Below are 24,661 nucleotides of genomic sequence, written 5' to 3' on the forward strand. Positions count from 1 at the left end.
ATTCTAATTAAAATGCATACGTTCTTTCGAAACCTTTCCTGCTTAAATATCAAAGTAATGAATTTACTCTATTGCACTTCAAGGTGAGCACCCTTTAACGTCAAAAAACTTAATATTTTAGCCCATTTTTCGATATTTTGTAGGTACTAGGAGTTTGCAATAAAAATATACATATTTGGATGAGGTGAACGTGCTATGTAGCTTACATGGTCACAGCACATTAGTTATTTTGAACGTCACCAGAGCGAGCTTTTTTGTTTGTTTTATTGTACCAATCACCAAGTATTAGGTTATACGAAAGTTAATGTGTTTTGAATATAAAAATAAACTCAATTGTTTTTGACGTTGTTCCAGATTTTTACATACAGCCTAGAAAATCAAAATCCAAAATTGTAATCTTTTTATTTTTATTTTAAGTTTAAATCAAAATGTTAATCTATCAACCCTGCCACGGACCGGTAACGAACTCATCACGGACCGGTGCCGGTCCGCGGACCGGCGTTTGCCGACCACTGCTTTAGATGCACTAATGGTCGTAGACCTTTTTGCTTAGAAATTTCTGACAAGTGTTCTTCGTCACAAGTAACATTTGCCTAACAAAACGAAATAACTAGAAAACATGACAAGCGAAACGCAAACATAAAAAAAATCACTTTTTACGAGTTATATTTCGTTTAAGACCAAAGATGTGTAGATCGAACAAATTAAAAAAAATTACACACCCAGTGTTGTTAACACGTCGGTTTTAAATTATTTAATTCCCATTCAAGTCCAAGTCAGGTCCTAGTCAAGTCATTATTTGAGCAAGTCAACTTCAAGTCAAGTCACTGATATAAAAATAAAATGATAAATCATTAAAATTGTTAAACTCATTATGAGCAATAACTTGACTAAAACACAACAAAAAACAACATGCAGCAATATAACCGTTTTACGAGTAAAAATTGAGACAAATATTTCAAATTTATAATAAAATGTTTAACGAAAACGCTTAATTTCAAGCCAAGTCATTGGACTCTATGACATAAGTCCAAGTCACGTTTTTTGCCTAAAAGACTTATTTCCAGTCAAGTCAAGTCATTTAAACGGTGACTTAAAAGCAATTCGCTACAGCACTGCCTACTTCTACTTATAAGCGAACTAACTCGTTTGTGTCCAGATTATTTGAATTAATATAGGATTCAATTTACTTAGTAACAACCTTTTTTTTAAAGTGAATAGCCTAAGTATCACGAAATCTAAGGTTTAATGGTCACCACCAAAATAAGTTGCGTTTGGTAACTTTAGTCAAGAATGTGAGAGCAAACACAAATATACAACAAATGACTTTCCCTCAAACATATTTTTAATCGTACCGGTAATATAAAGCACAGTTGCGCATGAGTTCGACCGATCGAGGTAGGTTCTTACGGTTCTGTAGTGGTGGCGGCTCCTTATTACCTGTTTTAAGGCTTCATGGTATAGGGTAATTTTTCGAGCCCCTTTCTTCCTAAGTTTGTTAAATTGTTTCAAAAACCGGATAAATTTTGCAAAGAAGGCCATCCTTGCCTGGCAAGAAAAGTTTGTTTTCCATTTGATATTGTAGGTTGATTAAGTGGTATTGCCAGTGTAACATAATTTCAAGTTTTAGTGTTTGTTTTTTGAATGGTTGTTTTCTGGAACTGGAATAACATAGCCTACTACTTAACCTGGTTGATTTTATGTTTAAATTTATTTCCCTTGCAATATCCTTGTTTTCTAATTAAAGTACAACCATACTAATTTTCAAGAGGGTATTTTGATGTCTAAAAAAACGCTGGGCAGCGTATAAAAATATTGGGCCTATTTATGAACAGGCTATAACCATTTAAAATGAACAGATGCAGTAATATATAAATGCTCAATGTTTATGTTGTACACCTGATTGCGGCATACACACAATTACGTTGAATTATGACGTCACGTTATGTCGTAACTTCCTGGAATCACCGCATTTATGGACCAAAGTCATCCACATTACCTTTTTGGCGTATGGGACACTCGTCCTTCGTTGAGCACGATAGTGGTCCGTTTTGCCCAGTGCAAAAAAAAAATGTTGATATAGTTTTTGAAGGTGTGTCTGTATTAGTTTACCTTTGTCCAAACCAAATTCAGAAAGGTCTCTGCGGTCCGTTAAAATTTAACAATGTAGACTTGTGCATCTTAGTATAACAAGGGATGTTAATCAGGCGAAAACAAGGTGTGCGAAAAGCGCAAACCAAATTGCTTCTATGTAGTTGATATAGCCTAAAAATATGAGGAATGGCCATTGTGCCTAGTTTATAAAATAGGTCGTGGGTCGGATGATTTGCGTTGGCGGGCCAGATGCCCGCGGGCAGTAGGTTGCCCTCCCTATTTGGCACATACGTAACCAGCTAACCTTTATTTAGGTCAGTGATTCTTAACCTTTTTTCAGCCGCGCCCCCCTATGAAAATATTTCGACATTTTGCAATTAAATATCACTGAGAAAACAGGAAAATAGTGAAGGGTGTTGTTGGTCGCGAGAAGCGCGAAAAATTTTGAGTTTTATCTGGTCGAATTGGCTAAGCTGCAACCGAAGAGGCGTTTCGCATTGGGCACACAACAAATTGCGCGAGCTCGACACATTGATTTTATCGAGCTGATTTTCACATTGATTTTATCGAGCTGATTTTTTGATGTCGAGCGCAAAAAATGTCAAGCGCAAGTATTAAACATTGCGTTATCGTGTTTCAAATGATGTAACGACACACAATACAACGGCAATATTGCAAAAACAATATAGTGTCGCGCAAAAAAAGTTCGACTCCCCCTGTTGCTATAGACTGTTATCATATATAAAATATGGATGAAAAATAGTCCGAAAAGGCGATAGCTTTTATCGTTTATCTATAAGTTAATTTAATAGGGCGGTGATACCGTGTATTTCTAAAAGGGAATTAGAAGATTCGCGCGCAGCGCGAAAATTTTTGCAGCAGTTTTAATGTTAAAGTTGGCAAAACACAGAGTTTGTATGTAGGAATTATGCCTAACCCAAACGAAACCATTAAAATCACTGCAAAAAGTTAAAATATTGAAGTCGAGCTCGCGCCCTCCTAAGAATTCCTTGGCGCCCCCCCGGTTAAGAACCGCTGCTTTAGGTTGTTACCTTCGCCCAAAAAATTGTTAAAATTAGAAAAAAAAAAACGATTTTCTGTCCTAAGGGACTGTTTTGCCTCGAACTTACACGTTTAAATATTTTGTAGAATATTTTTCTTTAATATGCGACTCTTTTTTATAAGCGTACGAAAAGCATAGTTTAAAACACTTTTGTACTTTGGAACTAATATATAACTCCAGCATATAGCAATTGTCACTTTTAGATGAAGTGACAATCACAAAATGCATTTGACAAACAGGCACGCTTTTAACGACTGCAACCAATCTGCTAAAGCGATTCATATGGGCAACTTTTATTTAAGTAGGACAAATAAGGAATATTACTAACGGATCTCGGCTCATATATTTACCAAAAGAAACAAACGACGGGCATATGCGCCGCCAAAATTATACTTTGCCTATTTAACGCCCTAAACGCAAAAATCGTTCGCCTCGCGTGATCCTCTTTTTGTGCCCGTTTAAAGAAGTATTTGCAGCACAAAATCGCCGTGTATTCATGGCACTCTTACATAAAAGTGTTGAAACCTTAACAAATAGCTTGTCTTTGCAGGAATGTTTAATGTTATTTTGTGGCCCTTTCTGTTTGTTTGATAACAACTTTTGTTGAAGTCATTTTGATAATAGGAATAAACAAAAATAACAAAAGCAGTATGCAAATATTTTTGTGTACTTAATGATGCGTCACGTCTCTTCTTTGTTTCTTTTTGTTAACCTAAATACCAAATAAACGCGAATAAAATTGTTTTTTATTATTCTAAATGTAGGGTTTACATTTACATTCATGTTGTAGTTTCATACAAGGGATTTTATAGCGCAATTCGTGTGCACTAGGGATGTTCAGATTTAACTTTTTTTTTAAATTTATGCTTCCTGCTTGATTTCCCATTATGTGTCACATAAAAATCAGTTTCACAAGTTTTCAAAACAAGTGGACAACATTTATGGGCTCCGCAGGCACCCCAAAGTTATCACACTAAAATTGCTAAAATCCGGGACTTCCCCTAACACGCTACTGTACGTTTTTCTTTAAAAACAAAGAAACCTTGTAATTTTAATATTAAACAATGGCAAGAAAGCATCACTAATCTATTTTCCAGTTTTATGTAACTTAAAATGTATTCTTAAAGCCCCCAAACCCCACTTTACCCCATTTTTAGAGTTGTCGTTCGATTTATCACATATATTCAATAAAATACATTTTATCGAATTATTTAAAACCTGTTTATGATCGCCTCTGATCTTCAACAGCCTGTAGCAAGCTTGCACGTTGCTGAGGATTGTCATTTAATATAGCAGCATAATCAGTGATTAATATTTTTAACAAACACATGGTCAGCATGGGACGATGAGACTATCCGCTGGTATCTCGACTTCTGCCCGGACATTTGAACTGGAATAATAAGATCGTCCATACGAAAGAAGAAGACGATCAAGCAGGTGCAACACACAGTACAAAGTGGATGGGACAAGTTTTCTATGGCCAAAAATGTTTATGTGGTTTGAACAGATGGGTAATGATGCTATTTTTCTAGACAAACTTGTCACATTTTCCTTGTTTAGTATCACACCCACAAATGACCAAGGACACAAAGGCAGCAATTGCCCGAAAACTTCTTGCAACTGCAAAACCTGAAGATTTTCACCAAGGCATTCAAGTTTTGCATCATAAAATCAAAAGTTATACCACTTTAGAGGATTTGATTGGCACAGATTCCTGGTTTATTTTACGCTACTCAATCAGATATGTGATTGGCCGACGCATTCTCCCGATTCATGGTGCTCATAATGGTACAACGAGTTAAAGTCTTCATGTACTGTTAAAGTTGTGAATGATGCCGCAGAAAGAGGGGTTAAAAGTAAACACAGACTGTGCTGCTATATTAACGGACAATCCACAGCAACAAACAACTTGCTACAAGCTGTTGAAGATCACAGGAAATCATACCCAGATTTCCTAAAAAAAACCTTGGCTAAAAAATAATAAAACATTGATGTTCCTTTTTACATTTTTTAACTATTACATTGGTATACTTTTGCTATATTCCTTCTTTATTCACTGTTGATTAAAATACTTTGCTTTTCATAATATACAATTTGTTAAAATATATTTTATTGTACATAGGATTGCACACATGCATACCAAACATTTGGTGCTGCACTCCTGAATTTGGCGGGAAAGTGTCATGGAATGCTGACTGATATAACACTCTCTGTGGTGGTGGCGGCTCCTTATACAGTTTTATAATCTTATGATCAGGTTGTAGTTGAGTTTTGTAGGATGTCCAATGCCAATTCTCATGAGCACAATTTTTTCCTTGTTTTAACTACCTAAATTAGGGGTAGGCAACGTGCGGCCCGCGGGCGGCATGCGGCCCTTTTCCATTTTTTGTGCGGCCCTTCACCTTCTTCCAGCTATTTTTCCCTAAATAAGGCTGGAGAGTGAGCACCATTTTGGGACTTTTGCTCTAGGTTTATCAGTTTCCTGTTTGAAGTGCAATGTAACCCATCGGCTACACCGCTACACTAATGCAGTTGAACACGAATGGGAAGCATCTATTACAAAATAATCTTCATTCATAAAGTTTTACTTGTGTTACGTTGTTATGATAAAGAATTGTTTTGCAACAATTACACTTGTCTGGCACGGTCAAGGTGTAACAGACTTTCGCCACGCATATTGACTGAGATGTTATGTTTAACACTGGTTTTGAATTAAGGCTGTTAATTAAATTGCACCGAGCCGATCCGTACGAGAAAGGCGTCATTGGAATTGTAGGAAAAGTTCTTTCCAAATTCACTAGTAGACAGCACTGTCAAAGCTGTCGTAGTTGCAGCCTAATAGCTTATTAGTTTTTGTAGTAAAAGCTGAAAATGTGAATTAGTGTTTATTTGATGTGTGGCCCTCCTGTAAGAATTACAAATCCTAACTGGCCCTTGTGTTAAAAAGGTTTCCCACCCCTGACCTAAATGCAAGAATGTTTGCCGCCTCGCGTAAAACTTGCTGAACTTTTATATTTTTTTCAGTTTGTTTTAAGAAATCTTGCTTGCTTAGGAATGTGACGCCCATGTTTTGATTTTCCTAGTGTGCCACATGCCAAAATGTATGGCAAAGACTGTTATAACAGTATTTTTTTTGTTTCAACACAATACACCATCGTATTTAACAAAAGAACGTGGGAAACAAAAGCATTTTTTAATTGTTGGCAAACAGATAAACATGTTAACAAAACAAACGCGATTGTAATTCAATACATATCGGATATTCTTGCCTCGGTGGCGATCGTTCTATTGTTAATGTTCTGACTGTTGCTGATTTTCCACAAAGAAAACGCCGAAAGGATCATTAAATATGGTTGGTTAAGTTCAATTAAAACTGGATAAATTTGCGGTAACATTATTTTATTGCAGGAAACGCAATGTGCTGACAAAATTCAATGTTCTTCCAAAGACCTGTTGCACTCTGTTGCTCTGAAGTTACAATTTTATATGGAAACAAGGCGGAAAGAAGATGGGTTTGATTGTTCACCATCTGAATTGCCAAGACGAGATTATCCCCCATTTTTCCCGAGACCAATGCTTAGATCTATACAAACCGACCTCCCCTTGAAGCATCATTTCAGTCATTCTGCCGTACGTGTGATGTTGTCAACACTACAGTCACTGAAGCTGTGGCCACGGCGTCAATTAGAAAACACAAGAACAGAGCGAATACAGCAAGAACTTGCACGGTAAATTTATTAACTGTTTAATTAATAGCAGATTGTCGTAGTTTATACACGAAACGCGTAATCATCGACCATGGGTTTAAGCAGGCGGCCCGTGAAATAATTTTGTACAGCCCGCGACGCACAAAGTATATAAAGTAATTTATTATCACTTATAGAGCGCCTTGTTTTTTGGTTTTCAGGGGTGTCAACAACAAATCTCCGGTAAAATATGTAAACCTAATATTGAGGCAATTTCTTTACTTTTGTATATTTCAACAGGTTAGAGCAGCGATTTCCAAACTGTTTGTCGCGGCACACTAGTGTGCCTCGAGAGATTGCCAAGTGTGCCGCGCAACTTTTTGTAATTTTGAAAAATAAGCTTAACTTGTATTAACAGTAGGCATACAGTACACGCAGGCATTTAGACTTAAATACGCACTACCTATTACAAATTATTCATATTAAGGCATTTCCATACAGTTTGTCGTGTGTTAAGGGCGATTGTAAAATGACTTTATTGTTGTTCTGTTAAAATTGTGCCGCGAAATATTTAACATATTTTTAGTGTGCTACGAGTAAAAAAAAAACTGGGAACCACTGGGTTAGAGACTGGCCACTATACTATGTAACTCCACTAAATCGAAACTAAATGGACTTCCTTGACAATCAAAGTGCACATTGTCAGATTGCTAGATGTATTCCACATTAACAATTAGCGTAACTGCGCTTTTAATGAATAACAGCGCAGCACTAACACGTCTGGCAAATATCGTTCATTAAGTAGCAAGTAGCGTGTTAGAATTATATTAAACTAAATCGCAGTAAAGCGAATGCGTTAGGATTAGCATTAGCTGGTCAGTTTCGACCTCGGTATGCAGGATGCACACCGAGAAAAAGGAAAATATTCGAGAACATTTATCAAGAGATTTTTTTGTCTTTACACGCGAAACAAGCACGTTATAATTACTAATACAAATACCGATGCTCGCTTTTTTCCAGTGTTGTAATGAATTGAAGTCATTGACTTAAGTGCACTTAACTCACTGTTTTTAATGACTTGACTTGAATTAAGTATTTTTACCCGAATGACTTGACTTGACTTTAATCTTTTGGACAAATGGCTTTACTTAGACTTCATTTTGTCAAATATCTTGGGATTAAATTATTTGTTTTTCGCAAAACTATTTTCGGGGGGCGCGAGCTCTACTCCAATATTTAACTTTTTATAATGGTTTTATTGGTATTATGTTGCGTTTGTTGTTAATTTTGCTTTCAAGCTGTCCTATGCTTTACATCAAAATTACACATGTGTAAAAAATTAACTGAAGAAAAACGTTTCATAATTTGGCGATTTGCGAACATTTGGGCTAGTATGTGTTAATAGTTTCTCACTTTTTGGACTATATTACTTATTACAAATAATAATATTTCTACGTAAAACTTTTTACCATCTCCCCCCCACAACGAAAAGCCACAGGGGGAAGACTTCTAAGCCCTTAAAACTGCTTCAACATACCACCCTACTGCAGGGGCGCCCGCAGGAAATTTTCCAGGGGGGGTCAATCAGGGGCATATCCAGAAAATCAAAAAGGGGGTCCCTGAATTTTGAACTTAGGGAATTCCCCTATTTTCTGTCTGACGTTAATGAATAATGACGTCATAAAACAGCGACGGCATGACGTCATAGAATGGTGATTGCAAGACGTCATAAAAAAATTAATCACAAACAGCCAAATAACGTCCAGCAAAATGTTTAGACGCAAAACGAACACGTACGTCGTGGACAATCCTGCAAGGCGCCAGCTGCCAAACCACAGTGTGCAATCGTTAACTTCAGGCGAAAAAATAAACCAAGACCGTGAAATATGTGTAAAAATGGTGATAGAATCAGACATAATTCAACTACCAGCAGCTCAGTTTACTAAATTCCATAAACGGAACTAGCGCTAAATTACAAGCGCGCATTTCGCCACCTGCAATACTAAACTAAGAACGTTTTACCAGGGTGTTATTATGCCACGATTAGCACAACATCTGCGCCGAGCTATATGCCAAGTCAGCTAAAATACAAGCTGCGGTTGAGGAAAAATAAGCACTTACACACCTAACACGTGGTCTTAGAATATGCTTAAAGAGCATAGTTTTGCGTTAACTATCATTACATAAAAATAAAGACTTTAAAACGCGCACGACAGTCACCATTATACCTCCTTTTAAGAATCTACTTCAGTTAAACAAATGCCGATGTTACATCAACATCGGATATTAGCGAGGAACATTAACTTCGCCTAGTTCGATCTGCAGTATTCGGGTCACAAATTAGTTTCTCAACTGTTGTATTTAACATAATTTTTTGTGGGCGTTAAACCTGTTGTTCACGACTAACCGAGTAACCGTGCCCCAAATGTGGAGTTATGATTACTGCGTTAAATCAGGGCGATCAACGTTATAAGTAACCACGTGTGTTTTTGTGCGACTAAGAAACCAAGCTAAAAGCGAAACTGATACACTTCTAGGTATCGAAGTTTAATCGAAAATAGCGGTCACAGTATTGTGTTCGTGACAGTTATTTCTAATGACCCCTGTAAGTGGATTGCCGAATATTCATCTTATTTTAGTGACGTAAATGGGTGAAATACAGGCTGTAGAGTCGGACCCAGATTACGGACTCGACAAAATCGCACATTTGGCAGAACTCGGGCTGTTTTTTTACCGACTCCGCAGTCCTCGTTGCCAGTGCAAAACCAAATATAGAAAGAAAAAAATAATATTTTGCATGCAAGTTGTTAATATTTGACATTATTCATAAAATACCACACCGCATACGAAAGGCTGCCGACCCCTGACCTAAGCGAATAACGAAAACTATCCGGCGTTTACGGTAGACCAGGGGTGTCCAACTCAAACATGCCGGCGTGCCAATTTTTATCCTATAACTTCTTCCCGTGCCAAAGTTTAGTAATATAATTCCTTCTAATAATAAAAGCGTTTTTTGTACTAAAAATAAAAACGTATAGTTAGCAGTGCGCATTACTGCATCGCCAGTGAGCTGACTTTTGCTTTTTATTTCTTCACACCAAACTTTATAGTTATGTGAATGCTATAGCCTCCACTACAATATAATGTTATAGTATTAGAAGTAATTGTTAGTTGTCGTGATTGCAGCGATTGTTTTATATTGTGAATAAACAATGACAAATTACTGTATAAAAAATTAGTTATTTTGTTACAATTGGCTGAATAGCAAATTAAGTAGTTTAGGGGGGCTTGCGTGCCATTTTTTATTTGGTCGCGTGCCACATTTGCGGGCCTGCGGTAGACCAAACAAAATACGACAAACGGCGATTTGCGCTCGATTTTGGTTTCGTATTAGTTTAAGACGTAACCCAATTACTTGTAAAGCACGCTGCTTCTAGCAGTTTAAACCGTGACAAAAACGAAGAATACGATAATTTCATTTTACGAAAAAGGGGTAAGAACCCCCACCCCCATGGATACGCCACTGGGGATAATGGATAATGTCTAATATTTTCAACCTTTATGAGTAATACATATTACACTTGCCCCCTTGCTCCTCCGTGGGGGCGGCCAGCCGCCCATGGCCTACTGTAAATTCTCGAAGTTCTAAAATTTATACTTTTTCTGTAAAGCTCCGGAAAATTGGTCTGAAACAAACCGAAGCAAAGCAAAGCAAACCAAAAAACAATATACACAAAAACAAAATGTCCCGAAAATAAACTTTATTGGTGGGAAAAGCTAAGCTTATTGATTCCACGGTACTCTTATGAGGTGTGTTTAATAAAAAAAAAAAAAAAAAATTAGCAAATCAAGAAAAAAAATTGGGGGGGAGCAAAACAATTTATAGGGATGTCGTTACAATGTTACGTCACAACGTCGCCTTATAAATCATTTAGTAATCAAAACACTTGTTGTTATCGGGGAACTTTTTCCTAAATATGTAGCTGAAATCTATAGTCTAATTGGGCGAAAAGTTGCAGTTCGTTGGTTTAAACTGGCAAAACTTAAAAGGATTTAACAAAATGTATGCATATAGTGCTCTTGGACTAATAGATTTTCTTAAAGGTATAGTTTAAAAAACTTATTTACATAGTAAAGTTTACCGCCCCTAATTCTTACTATGTTTTTAAGTTTATTGTTTTGTAGCCCACGCATCAGGCGATTCCGCTTTATTTGGCGTAACAGTAAATGTCGTCACGTTGATCCACTCTGCGCGACTCTTTATGAACTATACTGAATTTTAATCTCGCGAAACGTTTGTCCCTCATGAACTTATATCACTAAACTACATACGCTTACAGTCACCTATGCGCATTGTTGTTTTCGCCAATCAGTACACCATTTTGTGTGATCGAGCAAAACAGAAGAAAAGTCACACTTATTTGAAGTAAAGTAATAAACCAAAAAACGTTATTACGCCATCAGCCGCACAAGGCCCGCGGGCCGTATGTTGTGCAGGTCTGCTGATTGAACAAATTCAAAATGACCATCTATTTACGATCTGCCTAACTTTTGTATTTGTAAGCAAGAATACTTTTGGTACGGTTGGTTTATAGTATATTTTAGTTCTTGTACATAATTTAAATCGTGCATCAAGTGGCCTAATCTTGTCTAAAATAATCTACAAAAAATCTTTAGGTTGATATCTCAAATCGAACCGGAAAACAATTCGAAAAACTGTTCGAAAACGAATAAAAGGATGAGGCAGGGAAATGTTTTCAGCCGTACACCACCAGACTCAATAAGTTTCAAGGAGAAGCAAGTAAGTTTATTGATGTACTTTTACTATTTAGCACGACTGACGTCACTGGCATACATGCTCCTAATAGTAAGACGAACGATAAATGGTGTAACCATACTATAGACTCGTCTATAGACTCATTTCGAAACGGCTTACCGAAATCATTCGATCTATTTCGATTTTTCGTGCAACCACGGCAAGGATATAGAAAAACGACTAGCCTATATACAGTTAGGTTTTGCATCCAAGACCTTCGGCGAAATTGCGACAGTCGCTCTATTCTTCTACCAATTTATCTACTGAGAAACGATTGTTTGAAAATGCTTTGAAAGTGACATGCGTTTTCGTAATTGGTGCCCAAAGGACCGTTATAAAGCCTATGCCATTTCATATGGGGAGCCAATAAATCTACTAAAGGAGAATGCTTTTAGAAAATGGGAGTTTATATGCTGAACAAACGTTCTATTTTCGGGCAAAAACCATTGAATCAGTGGGAAAAAAGTGTATTAGAGTGTTTTGTATTTGCAATATGTTTTTTTGTAAAATAACTTGTTTTGCTTGTAGGGAGGGACCCCTAAACGGTTTGTTTCAGTTTAGGTCATTTGTTAAAAAAAGATATCGTTCATAGATTTTTAGGTGTATAATTTTTGCGTTCTTATATCATGCATATTCACATATTTTAGTGCTTTCATAAAGTTTTGCTGCAGTGGCGTAGCCAGGGGGTGGGGATTCGGAACCCCCCTTTCGTAAATGAAATTATTGTTTTTTGTTCGTTTTGTCAGGGCTTAACTTACCGTCCGAAGCGGTAATGATTTTGATGTAATTGGTTCACGCGTCTTAAGCTAATGAGAAACCAAAATCAAACGCAAAAATATTTTATTTTATGTTTGGTCGACCGTACACGCAGGATATTTTTCTCTTTCGTTATTTGTTCAGGTTTGCTGATTAGCAAGGGTGTATTCGACAATTGACAACGCTAAGTCAAGACTTTTTCCCTTTTTCTCGCTAAAATCGTCGAGTTAGGCCAGGGGTGGGCAAATATTTTGTACAGCGCCCATGAGAAACATAAAATTTGGTGGCGGGCCAGGTCGAAAATAAGATCTCAAATTTAGGAACTATGACGTCATACTACACAAGTTTGTATCAACGTACAGTCGCATGCAGCCGCAGGTTGTTCACTCCTGTTTTTGAGGTTGGACAGCCGTTGTACTAATATTTGTTTATGTTTTTAAGACGGATCACTTTCGTTAGAAGCGCAAAAATCCGTTTACAAATATTATTTATGCTATAGGTTTGAGAAACTTTAGTTTGAAAGAGTGTCATAGTGCAAAGGGCGACTTTTGTCTCTAAATACGCTCAAACACGCTTGGAAAGTACAAGAAAAACAAAATAAATTCGCGCGAAATGCGAAAACAATTTTCATTTTAGTCTTTGGGTTTAAAACGGCGTTAGGCGGGGTTATAGATCCGTCCCTGGAAGAGTGCATAATGTTACAACCAAACATGGAGAAAGTCGCCCTGGTTTGTATTTTAATAAAAATGAGCCGCGGGCCGGCTTAAATAGCTTGGCGGGCCGCGGGCCGTATTTTATTTGTGGTGTAACAACAGAATTTTTTTCAACGGAAGCAGACTTTCTTAAAAAGTGGCCTAACTGTGAATGTTCAAAGTTGCCTTTTTTATGTAATGATGGTTACCGCAAAATAATTCTTTTAGACATTTCTCAAGACCACATGTTTAGTGTGTAATTGACACATTTTTTAAGAAAGTGGCCTAACTGTGAATGTTCAAAGTTGCCTTTTTTATGTAATGATGGTTACCGCAAAATAATTCTTTTAGACATTTCTCAAGACCACATGTTTAGTGTGTAATTGACATAACTTATTTTCCCTCAATCGAATCTTGTAGTTTAGCTAACTTGGCACACTTTTCGGCAGGTGTTGCAAATTGTGGCATAATAACAGCCGAGAAAAACGATCTTCGTTTAGTATTGCAGATGGCGAAATACGTGCTTGTAATTTAGCGTAGTCCTGTACAATCATGGAAGGAAAATGCGTTGCTGATAGTCAAAACATGATTCTACCACAGTGTTTCTCAAAGTGGGGTCCGCGAGACAATTTTCTGGGACCGCGAAGCACCTAACAAAAAATCAACACGACGCTCCTGATGAAAAACAATTTTTGGGCAATAACATTTTCAGGCAACTTACTTTTCCAAACTAAGCTTAACAAACACAATTCTAATAACTATGCCGTACATTGGCCTAATTGTGGGAGAAAAGAAGGAAAGCCAAACTCAGGCTAGACCTAAATACGTAAAGTGACAGTACGCTAACGTTATTCCAACGTGTTTGCGCTCGTCATAACAAGCTACAATTAGTTGTTGATTCACTGATTGCAAGCTTTTTGTGCATTATGACGTCATAATTGTGCATTATGACGTCATAGTGTTGCGTTTTCCTAATGATTAGGGCGATTATTTTTTACTTTTTTTCAACTGTGACTGTAATCATTCCCATCTATAGCTATTAAAGGCCGCCATATTTTTTAACGAAAGGAAGCTGATCATAAACGTATATGCGACTTGACATTGGTTGGCATCTGAATCACGAAAACAAAAGCTGCTTTCCCGCAACTTTTATGATATCACCACGAATTGCTACAAAATAAAGACTCACATAAACGAGGAAACTTTAATTTTGCCTTGCTGTACAGACAGTGTTGGTTGCTTGCTTGAGTAAGAGGACAATGCTAGGTCGAGTTAAATGCAAGAAAACAGAATTATTTTCAAAAGCCTCACGGTCCACGGATAATGCAAAAGGTAATATAGTACTCTTAGCATCTCAGTGATAGCAAATAGCTGGCAAATCGGGACACTAATATGCACTTCAGTCATCATGCAGTTTCGTTTGCGAAAAGACTCGTACTAATTAGATTTTGACGTGGGCTGATAGATTTTTGAAGATTTTTTTCACAAAACTAAAAATTTTTTAAGTTAAAATTCAACCCTGGAGCCCCTTCCGTTGAGAACCTCTGTATTAGAATAGGTTTGATTGTTTTGCCCCATAGGTTAGTTTAATTTAAGTGTAAATTTTCATCACTGAAACCTTTTAAAAATGATGGTCTTTTCTTCCAAAGTAATTTATGTAACATTAGCGGAGAACTAAGATGTACAAAGCTAAGCATTTTTGTTCAAAAAGAAAAATGGGTTAGTGTCGACAAAAATAATTTTGCTTTTAGCGAATTCTTCGAAGTGCGAGCAAGTTAATATTTTCTGCCGAAGATAGTTCAATCTCAAGCAGAAGGTCCCAAGATATTTGCTGCACAAAACTACAACGTTTAAAAAATCCTCTTCCATTGCAAGCAAGTTTTACACCTGAAATTCACAGGTAAAGTAAAGTATTTTTTGTAATGGTTGTAATGTTGAATGCGAAATATGGAGTCGGTCGACATTTAGCTGCAGATAGGTGGTCATGGCCCCTCACAAACTGTGGTTTTTGTCTATTTTGACTACATAAATGCAACACCTTCGCTCCGCGCGAATATGAATAAGTGTTGTATCTAGGAATTTTGGGCAAAAAAGGTCTCATTACATTTAAAAAGAACGAAGCAGTAACAAATTTCCACCAACAACTATGTTATTTAACATGTGTTGTTATCAGGCATATTACTAACACGATTTTAAATTTTGACAGCTTTTGACGAAAACAAAACACAACAGGTAACACAATGTTATTGTTACTTCTTGATGATATATTTGATGTTGTCTTTTAGGATTGGTAAAGCCAGGTGATAATTTCAAATTTTGGCCAAATGCATAACATATTGCAAGTGTCCATAAGTTTGTTCTCAACTTTCTCTTGGTACATTTTATTGACGAAAAAAAGCTGTCCGCACACACAAGTGCTACAAAAAATTGATGCCATCTTTTCAGCGTGATTTTTTATTAAGTTTATATTTTCTTGCCAATAAGATATCTTTTATAAAAGCTAAGCAGTTCTACAAGTTCTACAACTTCGGCGTTAAACTTTGATTTTAATGTCTGCGAGAACTGAATAATTTTATAGCATTTTCTAGAGAACACATGTCATCAAGGGACATAAATTCGGTTCTTAAATGACGTATTATAGAAGAAGACACTGCTCGAAGGTTTGAAGTGGACATAATAATTTACAGTTTTCAGTTGATTTTTCCGTAGTCGTAATTTTGTTAGAAACGCGCGTATACTCCCTACTCCAGGGGTCCGCAAATACTTTTTGGCGCGACCCAAAATTACTAGTACCGAGGTCTCGCGACCCAAATTATTCGAGTTGGTTTTAATAAAACAGCTTTGCTAAAAAAACTATTGTGTTTCTATTTATTAAGACAAACCTATGTTATGCGTTTTGTTAATTTTAAAAGAGAAGGGGTTCTGTAACACAACTGAAAAGACCATTGCCATTTCGGCGAAATAATTTTTCATGCTTTTTGTAACATTTTTTACGCCGTTTACCACAATTTCACTTTCTTTTGCCTACCTATAAAACTGACTAAAATTAAATATTTTCGCGTTTTTTGTCATCAATATAGTCAGATTGTCAATTCATTCAGATATTTTCAGCGAAATAGGTTTTTCGTAGCCCATTTGTGCTTAAAAACAAAAAAAGGAGAGTTTGGGTGGTACATTTGGTCGAATTTTTTGAAAACTATCCGCACATTAAAATTTCCTAAAAAATTACATACAACTACTCGAAAGTATTCTTAACAAGATAAGCATAGTTTCCCACTCTGGTCATTCAGATATTTTCAGCGAAATAGGTTTTCCCTAGCCCATTTGTGCTTAAAAACAAAAAAAACTAGACGGGGGTGCGGTTGTTGTATATTTTGTCAGGGGGTATATTTTCAGGGCTTAGTGTTTATTTTCAATTTTTACTTTATTTTTTTTATTTTATTTATTTTTTTTTAATATTTTGTATTGTGTACTTTATATTATATATATATATTTTTTTCCTTAACTTGTTTCTGCAAGCAAAAACAGATATGGGCCGAAAACTTCCCCACTTAAAATATGCCTTTGATGCGAAAGGGGTTCAAATATGGCGTAGAATTTGGGGAATGATCGAAACATATATTTGATAAATAGAATTTACGTAGATAATGCGTATGGTCATTTTATTAAATTTTGACCAGCTTACGTGTTTGAAAAGCAAATATTATCATTCTCTTAAAGACTAAAAATGGAACGCCTATGGTTTGCTATACTTTTGTAAACTTTTACTCGGTAATTTTTTACCATGGCTTGGGCCGAGCAATCACTGTTAAAACAGGCTTTAAATCTGTAGTTTTAAACAATATGAAAAACACTATTATGTTCTCAATACGCAAACTATTAAATCGAAAGTTTTGCTAGATGTTTAGGCCTGATGTTGGTAGTATGCTGGTTGGAGCAAGATACATGACAGGTGCTAACAGAGAGGCGTAGACTGCCTTAAGATTTCGCATTTAAATTTGCGGCGGTAAATACACCCTATTGACACTTAATTATTAGGCGAAGATTATCGCGAAGTAATTGGTCGCCCGAAAAAAAACTAACGCCGCATTGAAAGCAAGCATTATAAATGAGTCGCGGATATTCTGCTTTGAACATCTCTACTCGCAATGCTTCCCTCCGTTAATTGTACGGTGGGTGAAACTTTATTCACGGCCTTACCTCTTTGTGTATTACCGCAACAATAAGATGAAATACGATTTGGAGAATATTGGAAAAATCGTATTTGGAGAATATTTGCTATTTGCACCTGTATAGTATGTTACTCCAATCCAACATATCAACACACAATTTTAAGTTGTGTAGGCATGGTGTTCAGATGTTGGATTAGAGTTGCCACCAGATTTCGCATTTAAATTTGCGGCGGTAAAATAAGTTGTTTCTTAACAGCATTAAGTAATTTTACTAAAGAGAAGCCTCGTTTTAAAATGCAAGTCGCACGAGCCCAATTTAGGACGTGCCACTTCGCAAAGTTTTGCTAGTTGTTTAGGCCTGATATTGGTATGTTGGTTGGAGCAACATGCACAACAGGTGCTAACAGAGAGGCGTACACTGCCTTAAGATTTCGCATTTAAATTTGCGGCGGTAAATACACCCTATTGACACTTCATTATTAGGCGAAGCTCATCGCAAAGTAATTGGTCGCCCCAAAAAATGCTGACGCCGCATTTAAAGCAAGCATTATAAATGTGTCGCCGATATTCTGCCTTGAACAACCCTACTCGAAATGCTTCCGTGCGTTAATTGTACGGTGGCTGAAACTTTATTCACGGCCTTACCTCTTTTTGTATTACCGCGACAATACGATGAAATACAATTTGAAGAATATTTGAAAAAATCGTATTTGGAGAATATTTGCTATTTGCACCTGTATAGTATGTTACTCCAATCCAACATATCAACACACAATTTTAAGTTGTGTAGGCCTGGTGTTGATATGTTGGATTAGAGTTGCCACCAGATTTCGCATTTAAATTTGCGGCGGTAAAATAAGTTGTTTCTTAACAGCATTAAGTAATTTTACTAAAGAGAAGCCTCGTTTTAAAATGCAAGTCGCACGAGCCCAGTTTAGGACGTGCCACTTCGCACAATGAAAGTCTCACGCGCGGGACAATAAAGCGCAGCAGGCGGTGAGTCGCTTCGTCACTTCACAAGCTGGACAAAGCAAGCGAATATGAACGAATTCTGTATGAAAGTTTTTCTGCTGCTAGATGGCAGTTGTTAGCTACAAAGTGCTAAAACGCAATATTTCAGGTTTTTACCCCCCAAGCAAAGGCCCCTGGGGGTGCAGCCTCATAAACTTTTACAAAGCACCTACATACCACTCTACGCCATGTCTGAAAAGTCCCGAAAATAAATTTTCGGCCCATATAATAACGGCAAAAACAAGATATGTCCCGAAAATGAATTTTCGGCCCATATAATTAAAGTTTGGGGGGTACATTTGGTCGAATTTTTAAAAACTATCCGCACATTAAAATTTCCTAAAAATTTACATACAACTACTAGAAAATATTTTTAATAAGATAAGCATAGTCTCTAACTCTGGTCATTCAGATATTTACAGCGAAATAGGTTTATGCTTATCTTGTTAAGGATACTTTCTAGTAGTTGTATGTATATTTTTAGGAAATTTTAATGTGCGGTTAGTTTTAAAAAATTCGACCAAATGTATCCCCCAAACTTTAATTTTTTTTTGTTTTTAAGCACAAATGGGCTACGGAAAACCTATTTCGCTGAAAATATCTGAATGACCAGAGTGGGAGACTATGCTTATCTTGTTAAGAATACTTTCTAGTAGTTGTATGCAAATTTTTAGGAAATTTTAATGTGCGGATAGTTTTTAAAAGTTCGACCAAATGTACCCCCCAAACTTTAATTTTTTTTTGTTTTTAAGCACAAATGGGCTACGGAAAACCTATTTCGCTGAAAATATCTGAATGAACAGAGTGGGAGACTATGCTTATCTTGTTAAGAATCGTTTCTAGTAGTTGTATGTAAATTTTTAGGAAATTTTAATGTGCGGTTAGTTTTTAAAAATTCGACCAAATGTACCCCCAAACTTTAATTTTTTTTTGTTTTTAAGCACAAATGGGCTACGGAAAACCTATTTCGCTGAAAATATCTGAATGACCAGAGTGGGAGACTATGCTTATCTTGTTAAGAATACTTTCTAGTAGTTGTATGTAAATTTTTAGGACATTTTAATGTGCGGATAGTTTTTAAAAATTCGACCAAATGTACCCCCCAAACTTTAATTTTTTTTTGTTTTTAAGCACAAATGGGCTACGGAAAACCTATTTCGCTGAAAATATCTGAATGACCAGACTGGGAGACTATGCTTATCTTGTTAAGAATCGTTTCTAGTAGTTGTATGTAAATTTTTAGGAAATTTTAATGTGCGGTTAGTTTTTAAAAATTCGACCAAATGTACCCCCAAACTGTGTTTTTTTCCAAAAATTCTTTTAGAGTTTTCTTTATATTAGCAAAATTAATGGATTACGGCAATGCTGTTTCGGTGGAAATATCTGGCCAGAGTAGGAGACTAATGCTTGGTAGGCAAACTTTATTGTTGTTGCATTGTATTTTTTAGAACTTTTGAATGTGTGCAAATTCTTTAAAATTTATTCTAAAACAAAAATTTTGCAGATATATTTTAAAAATGTGTTGTTGTTGTGACAATCTAAATGTATTGATGATAATTAAGGCAAATCATCATTTATAAATCAGTTTTGTATGAGTTCAGCAAAAGATAATGCTTTTATGGTAAGCGGTTCGTTAAAGTGTGAAAAAAAAGCGTAAAAAATTATTTCGCCGAAATGACAATAGTCTGAAAAGATGCCTTGAATTTTACTACTTGTGTTGTCTTATTCGGATGACTAATATGATTTAGCAACCAATATTGTATTTTTGGAAACCTCTTCAACACCCGTCCGCTACTTAGCTTATTGCAATAATTACTGGCAAGGTGTGTAATGATTTTTTGGTGCAACTCACCAAAAATGCCCGACGTCTCGCAATCGTTTTAGGAAACTCAACATTATAAGCACAACAAGGCGCGGATCTAAAGATTTTTCAGGGGACAATATAATTTTAAGACTGAAATCTGCAACCTTTACCAAGTCCGGGCTAAACCAAACTCAGCAAGTTCTCGGCGGGTCGTTTTAAATTTCGACTAACATTTTTGTTATAAAAACGTGTGGCCTTTAAGAACTTTAATATAATAACTCTTATTCAGTGATGGACCTAAATGTTTTGATTGTTTGGTTTAAATTGGCAAACCTTTTAGTTATTAGGAAACGTGACGCATTTGGCACACACAAAATTAAGAATGAACACATTTCTTGAACTCTTTTTGTTAATGTTTATCGTAAAAAAAAGACAACAGCAAATTAATTTGGAGAAAATTGGATTTTAGATGGTTTCATGCTAGGAAAAAAAACCTATACTTATAGTTGTCATGCGCACGTCACCTTTGGTCTGAAAAGACTCCATCAAAACGCAAATATCGTTCAAAGTCAAATGCATTTTCATATAGTTTAAACAGTTAAAAATGTGGGACATGGTCTTGTGTACAGTTTGTAAACGAGTTTGCGGGTCGGATGATTTTCACTGGAGGGCCGTATCCGGCCCGCGGCCGAAGGATGCCGTCCTCTGTATTAAGACATGACGTAACAAAATTAAACCAAAATATGACATGTTAACACAAGGTCGTTAAACACCCTGCTTTGTCCAGCTTAACTCAATGCGCCAAGCGCAACCAGATTGCCTGCATCTGGTTTCAGTTAGCAAAATTTTTCATTTAAAAAGATGGACGACCCTTGACCACAAAAAAAAAATATATTTCCACAAACATGAAGATTCACGTAAAGCGTCCTTTAATAGCTTGTTGATATCGCTAAAGTCCGTGCAAAACTGCATAACCTGGTTAAGTAGTTTATGTTAGCAAAAAATGTAATACTAGTAGAGACCATAATAAGTGCTAATAACATATCGCGTTTACTAAAATAAATAAAACTGATTCAAGTTTTGCATATTTTAATTTTAAGAGAACAACGTGCTCACGACGCTTTCGTTACAGAAAACGGGCTAAAAAGAGTTTTTAAAAACACTAATTATGAAGTAAACCAAGATTCCTGGCTCAGCAGATCAGTTTGGTTTGGTAATGGCCAAACTAGTTTTGGATTTCCAGTGTTCTTTTCCATCACCTGGATCGAACGAAGGTCTCACGATATTTTACGGGTCTTGGTGTATATATTTAGCGTGACAATTCTAGTCACACTTAAAGTTACACGGCTCTTCATGGAAACAATTAAAAAACTTACCAAATATAGGCCGCTTTAAAAGTATATCAAGGCTTTCGCGACCCAAACTTAATGGTTATCTGTGCTACCCAGTAGGTATATATAGCCATAGTATTATTTTCCGTTTAAGTCGTTTGTTTTTTAAATGCTGAACTATGCTGTTTTAAACCAGAACTGCTGAGTCGGTTACAAATAACCGGAGTTTGACTCCGGCCAATAAAATAAAGTGCAATTTTATCGATTCCCGAGTCCGGTTGCGACTCTACAGCCCGTATTTCACCCATTTACGTAACTAAAATAAGGGGGATTTTTAGCAATCCACTTATGTGAGGATCATTTAACTCATCCATCACACATACTATACGTGGTTGGAAAATATCCAACATATTCTATTCTGTCTTTGTACTTTACTGTTGCTGGCAATATCACTTTTAAAATTTTGTACTGCGCATGCGCATGTCGGACTCGGGTAGTTTTACGTAGGCCTACTCGATTCCCGAGTCCCCGACTCTAGCAAAACAAACCGATACACAAGGAGACCTACAAAGTAGCTATATAATGTATATACAAAGCAGAATAATTATAAAAAAACAGTAATAAGTCCAACGACACAAGAAAGCCAAATACGCAGTAATATTTCCGAATAAATAAGATATAAAATCGTCTAATTAAGAGCTAAACCTGACGGAATAAGTCCTACATTAATCGGAATTGGACCTAAATGGACAAAATAATGCATAAACCTGTAGGAAAATGGTATAGAACGATTGGGGTCTAGCAGTCTACCATCGACCGCTTTGATTGGGCATTTGGGCGTCCCATAGTTTAAACCCCGCCTTTGGACCGTCGCTGTTTGGGACCGGACTGTTTCCTTTGTTTGGCGTTGGAGGCGGGTAATGGGCGTGGTTGGAATTTGGTTAAGAAGTAAAATTAATAGGGGACTTAGTAATTACGTTAGAGTTGGAGTTTGGGGTTATAGGTAAAAAGTTTTCTAGGCTTTTTTCTGGCCGTTCAGGTCTTATTCCTATTTAGACGTTATTCTGACTGTAGGTATTACTTCTATTTTGGTCCTATTCCGAACTGTGTTTTAGTACAATGTTGAAGTCGTTTTGATTCCAGGGCCTGTAGGTGGAGTCCAGTATGCACCCTCTGTGCAAAACAATACCTGTATGTTGCAGATCATTCAACAGTTAAGATAAAAGTGATTTATTTTGGGGAGGGAGGTGCGAGTTTCGATAAATAGTGTCATGAATACGCGGCCCAAACGGGTTAAGAACCCTTGTTCTAGGGTGCGATGTGACCCCACGACGAGCCTAAAAAATACGATGAGACGCACAATGATTTGGCTACAACGATTTTTGTCAAAATTGGTAAGACATTCCAGCAACATGTAAGGGCCATGGTCACGTGCCCCCCTGGATCCGCTTCCTGCTCTTGCGGGAAATTGCAATAAAATATTTGCGTAGATTTGCCTTTTTACATGTCAACTCATGTAGAGTCATGGTTAGGTTTAATAAAAGGACAATACCTGAAAGACCGACTAATTTTTTTATTTTTCCGCGACTCATTTATTTTGTGAATTTATATTTTTTTTATAAATCACTGTTCTGAAAAGTTACTTTTTATGAACCACTGTTTTTGGAATTTAACAAATTTAAGAATACGACCTATAATTTGTTGTACCCGGTACATCTTTATTTCGATATTTGCGTACTCTTTTAGAAAATTTTACAAAGCTGTTCCTCGAGTTCTTCCAGTGCGTTCAATGATCACAGATGGAAAGCGCTGGTACGTGTATGATGAGCACGGAAGGCGACACGCTGTAATGCCAAAGCAAGTCAAATCAAAGATGGTTTAAACACACTTGTACATTTACGAATCAAATTGTAAAAATTGTTATTTTATGATCAAATTTAAAGTTTTTTTCGCGTTGTGCTATTTTGACACGTGTTATACAAGTGGAAAACTTTGTTGGATTTTTTAGGGTAACAGGTGTAAAAACTAATTTAACAAAATATTATTTGATGTAAAATTGTTATAAGTATGATAATCACAGGCACTTGCCCCCTGGAATTATAAATCACAGGGCACTTGCCTCGCCTTGGAATTTGAAAATGCGATTATTATTATAGTTTATAAGTGTAATAATTTTGTATTTATTTACCTTATGGAGGTTAAAAATATTGTACATTATCATTAATAAATTTATATGAATGAAAATAGTGATCAATACAATACAAAATAACATACTTTAAGTCAGTGTTAGGCAAACTTTTCTGTAGCAGCCCAAATTAGTCTTTTCAGAGCTATTGAAGGCCCATACGTAAAACCAGTGTGAAAACAGTGGCGGAATCAGGAGATTTAAATTGAGGGTGAAATGTTAGACGGCGCCTTGATGCCGAAAACGATGCCATGCCATAAAAGAAGAATACGCGCGAAGCGCGAAAAAAAAATTCGTTTACATAAAGTTAAAGCTAATTGGCAAAAATTAACTCGACCGGCACTCTCAGGGTCTCATTGGCACGTGGGCCTTTACAAGCTGAGCAAATTAAAAAAAATATGCCACATCAACTGTTAAAAGTACATCGAATGTACGGCTATCACGCGGCCCACAACAAGATGATAACATAAAGCTATTCCAAATGAACTCGCGGCCCACTAAAAATGGCGCTGCGGCACACAGTTTGCCGACCACTGCTTAATAATTAGTAGTATACCGAGAAACGTGATTTAATTTCTATGTTCATGACGTAACAATGTGACAGCGAAAAGCACATGGCGCAAGTTCTGAACATGATGAATTTGCTGCACGTACTGAATTTTTCCCGCCGTTCGCGATGCTTTTATAATTCTGTTGACTCTACCAGCAACTACATGGTCGCCGAAACCTAGGTGGGTCTAACCCCAAACAGGACCAAAAATCCTATGCCAAAGCAGCGACGCCCTAACGGCGCGCAAACGTCGACACCAAAACGGCCGATGCCAGGCAGGTGGCCCTCGATCGTTCCATACCGTCTCCCAAGCGTTATTGTGCCTTATTCGGATGAATTTAGGACGGATTATCAGCGAATTGTTCGCATTAGTTCGAAAGTTGTTACATTAAAAAGAACTAGTGTAGCCTACTACAAGAAACATGGGTCAACTGACCCTTGCATTTTTATAGGGCTGCGAAATATCCCACTAATTGCAACGGGTGCACCAGGCAAATGTTT

General features: G+C 36.7%; 1 protein-coding gene across 1 annotated transcript; it reads left to right on the forward strand.

Moving 5' to 3' along the window:
- Positions 1–6,370: 6,370 nt before the first annotated feature.
- On the forward strand, positions 6,371–23,678 carry LOC146168172 (uncharacterized). Its single transcript, XM_083389710.1, has 5 exons — positions 6,371–6,509; positions 6,566–6,885; positions 11,521–11,644; positions 14,859–15,007; positions 23,172–23,678. The coding sequence occupies exons 1-5, from the start codon at positions 6,507–6,509 to the stop codon at positions 23,305–23,307; spliced, it is 732 nt and encodes a 243-aa protein (XP_083245836.1). The 5' UTR covers positions 6,371–6,506; the 3' UTR covers positions 23,308–23,678.
- The last annotated feature ends 983 nt before the right edge of the window (positions 23,679–24,661 follow it).

Source organism: Ascidiella aspersa, chromosome 1, assembly GCF_963924565.1.
Source record: "Ascidiella aspersa chromosome 1, kaAscAspe10.2, whole genome shotgun sequence".
NCBI classification, from domain to species: Eukaryota; Metazoa; Chordata; class Ascidiacea; order Phlebobranchia; family Ascidiidae; genus Ascidiella; species Ascidiella aspersa.

Excerpts from the sequence above, each read along its gene's own strand:
- LOC146168172 (XM_083389710.1), top strand. Across the intron at positions 11,645-14,858 it reads TAAGTTTCAAGGAGAAGCAA|CGAATTCTTCGAAGTGCGAG; the intron begins GTAAGTTTATTG and ends TTTTGCTTTTAG. Across the intron at positions 15,008-23,171 it reads TTTACACCTGAAATTCACAG|AAAATTTTACAAAGCTGTTC; the intron begins GTAAAGTAAAGT and ends GTACTCTTTTAG.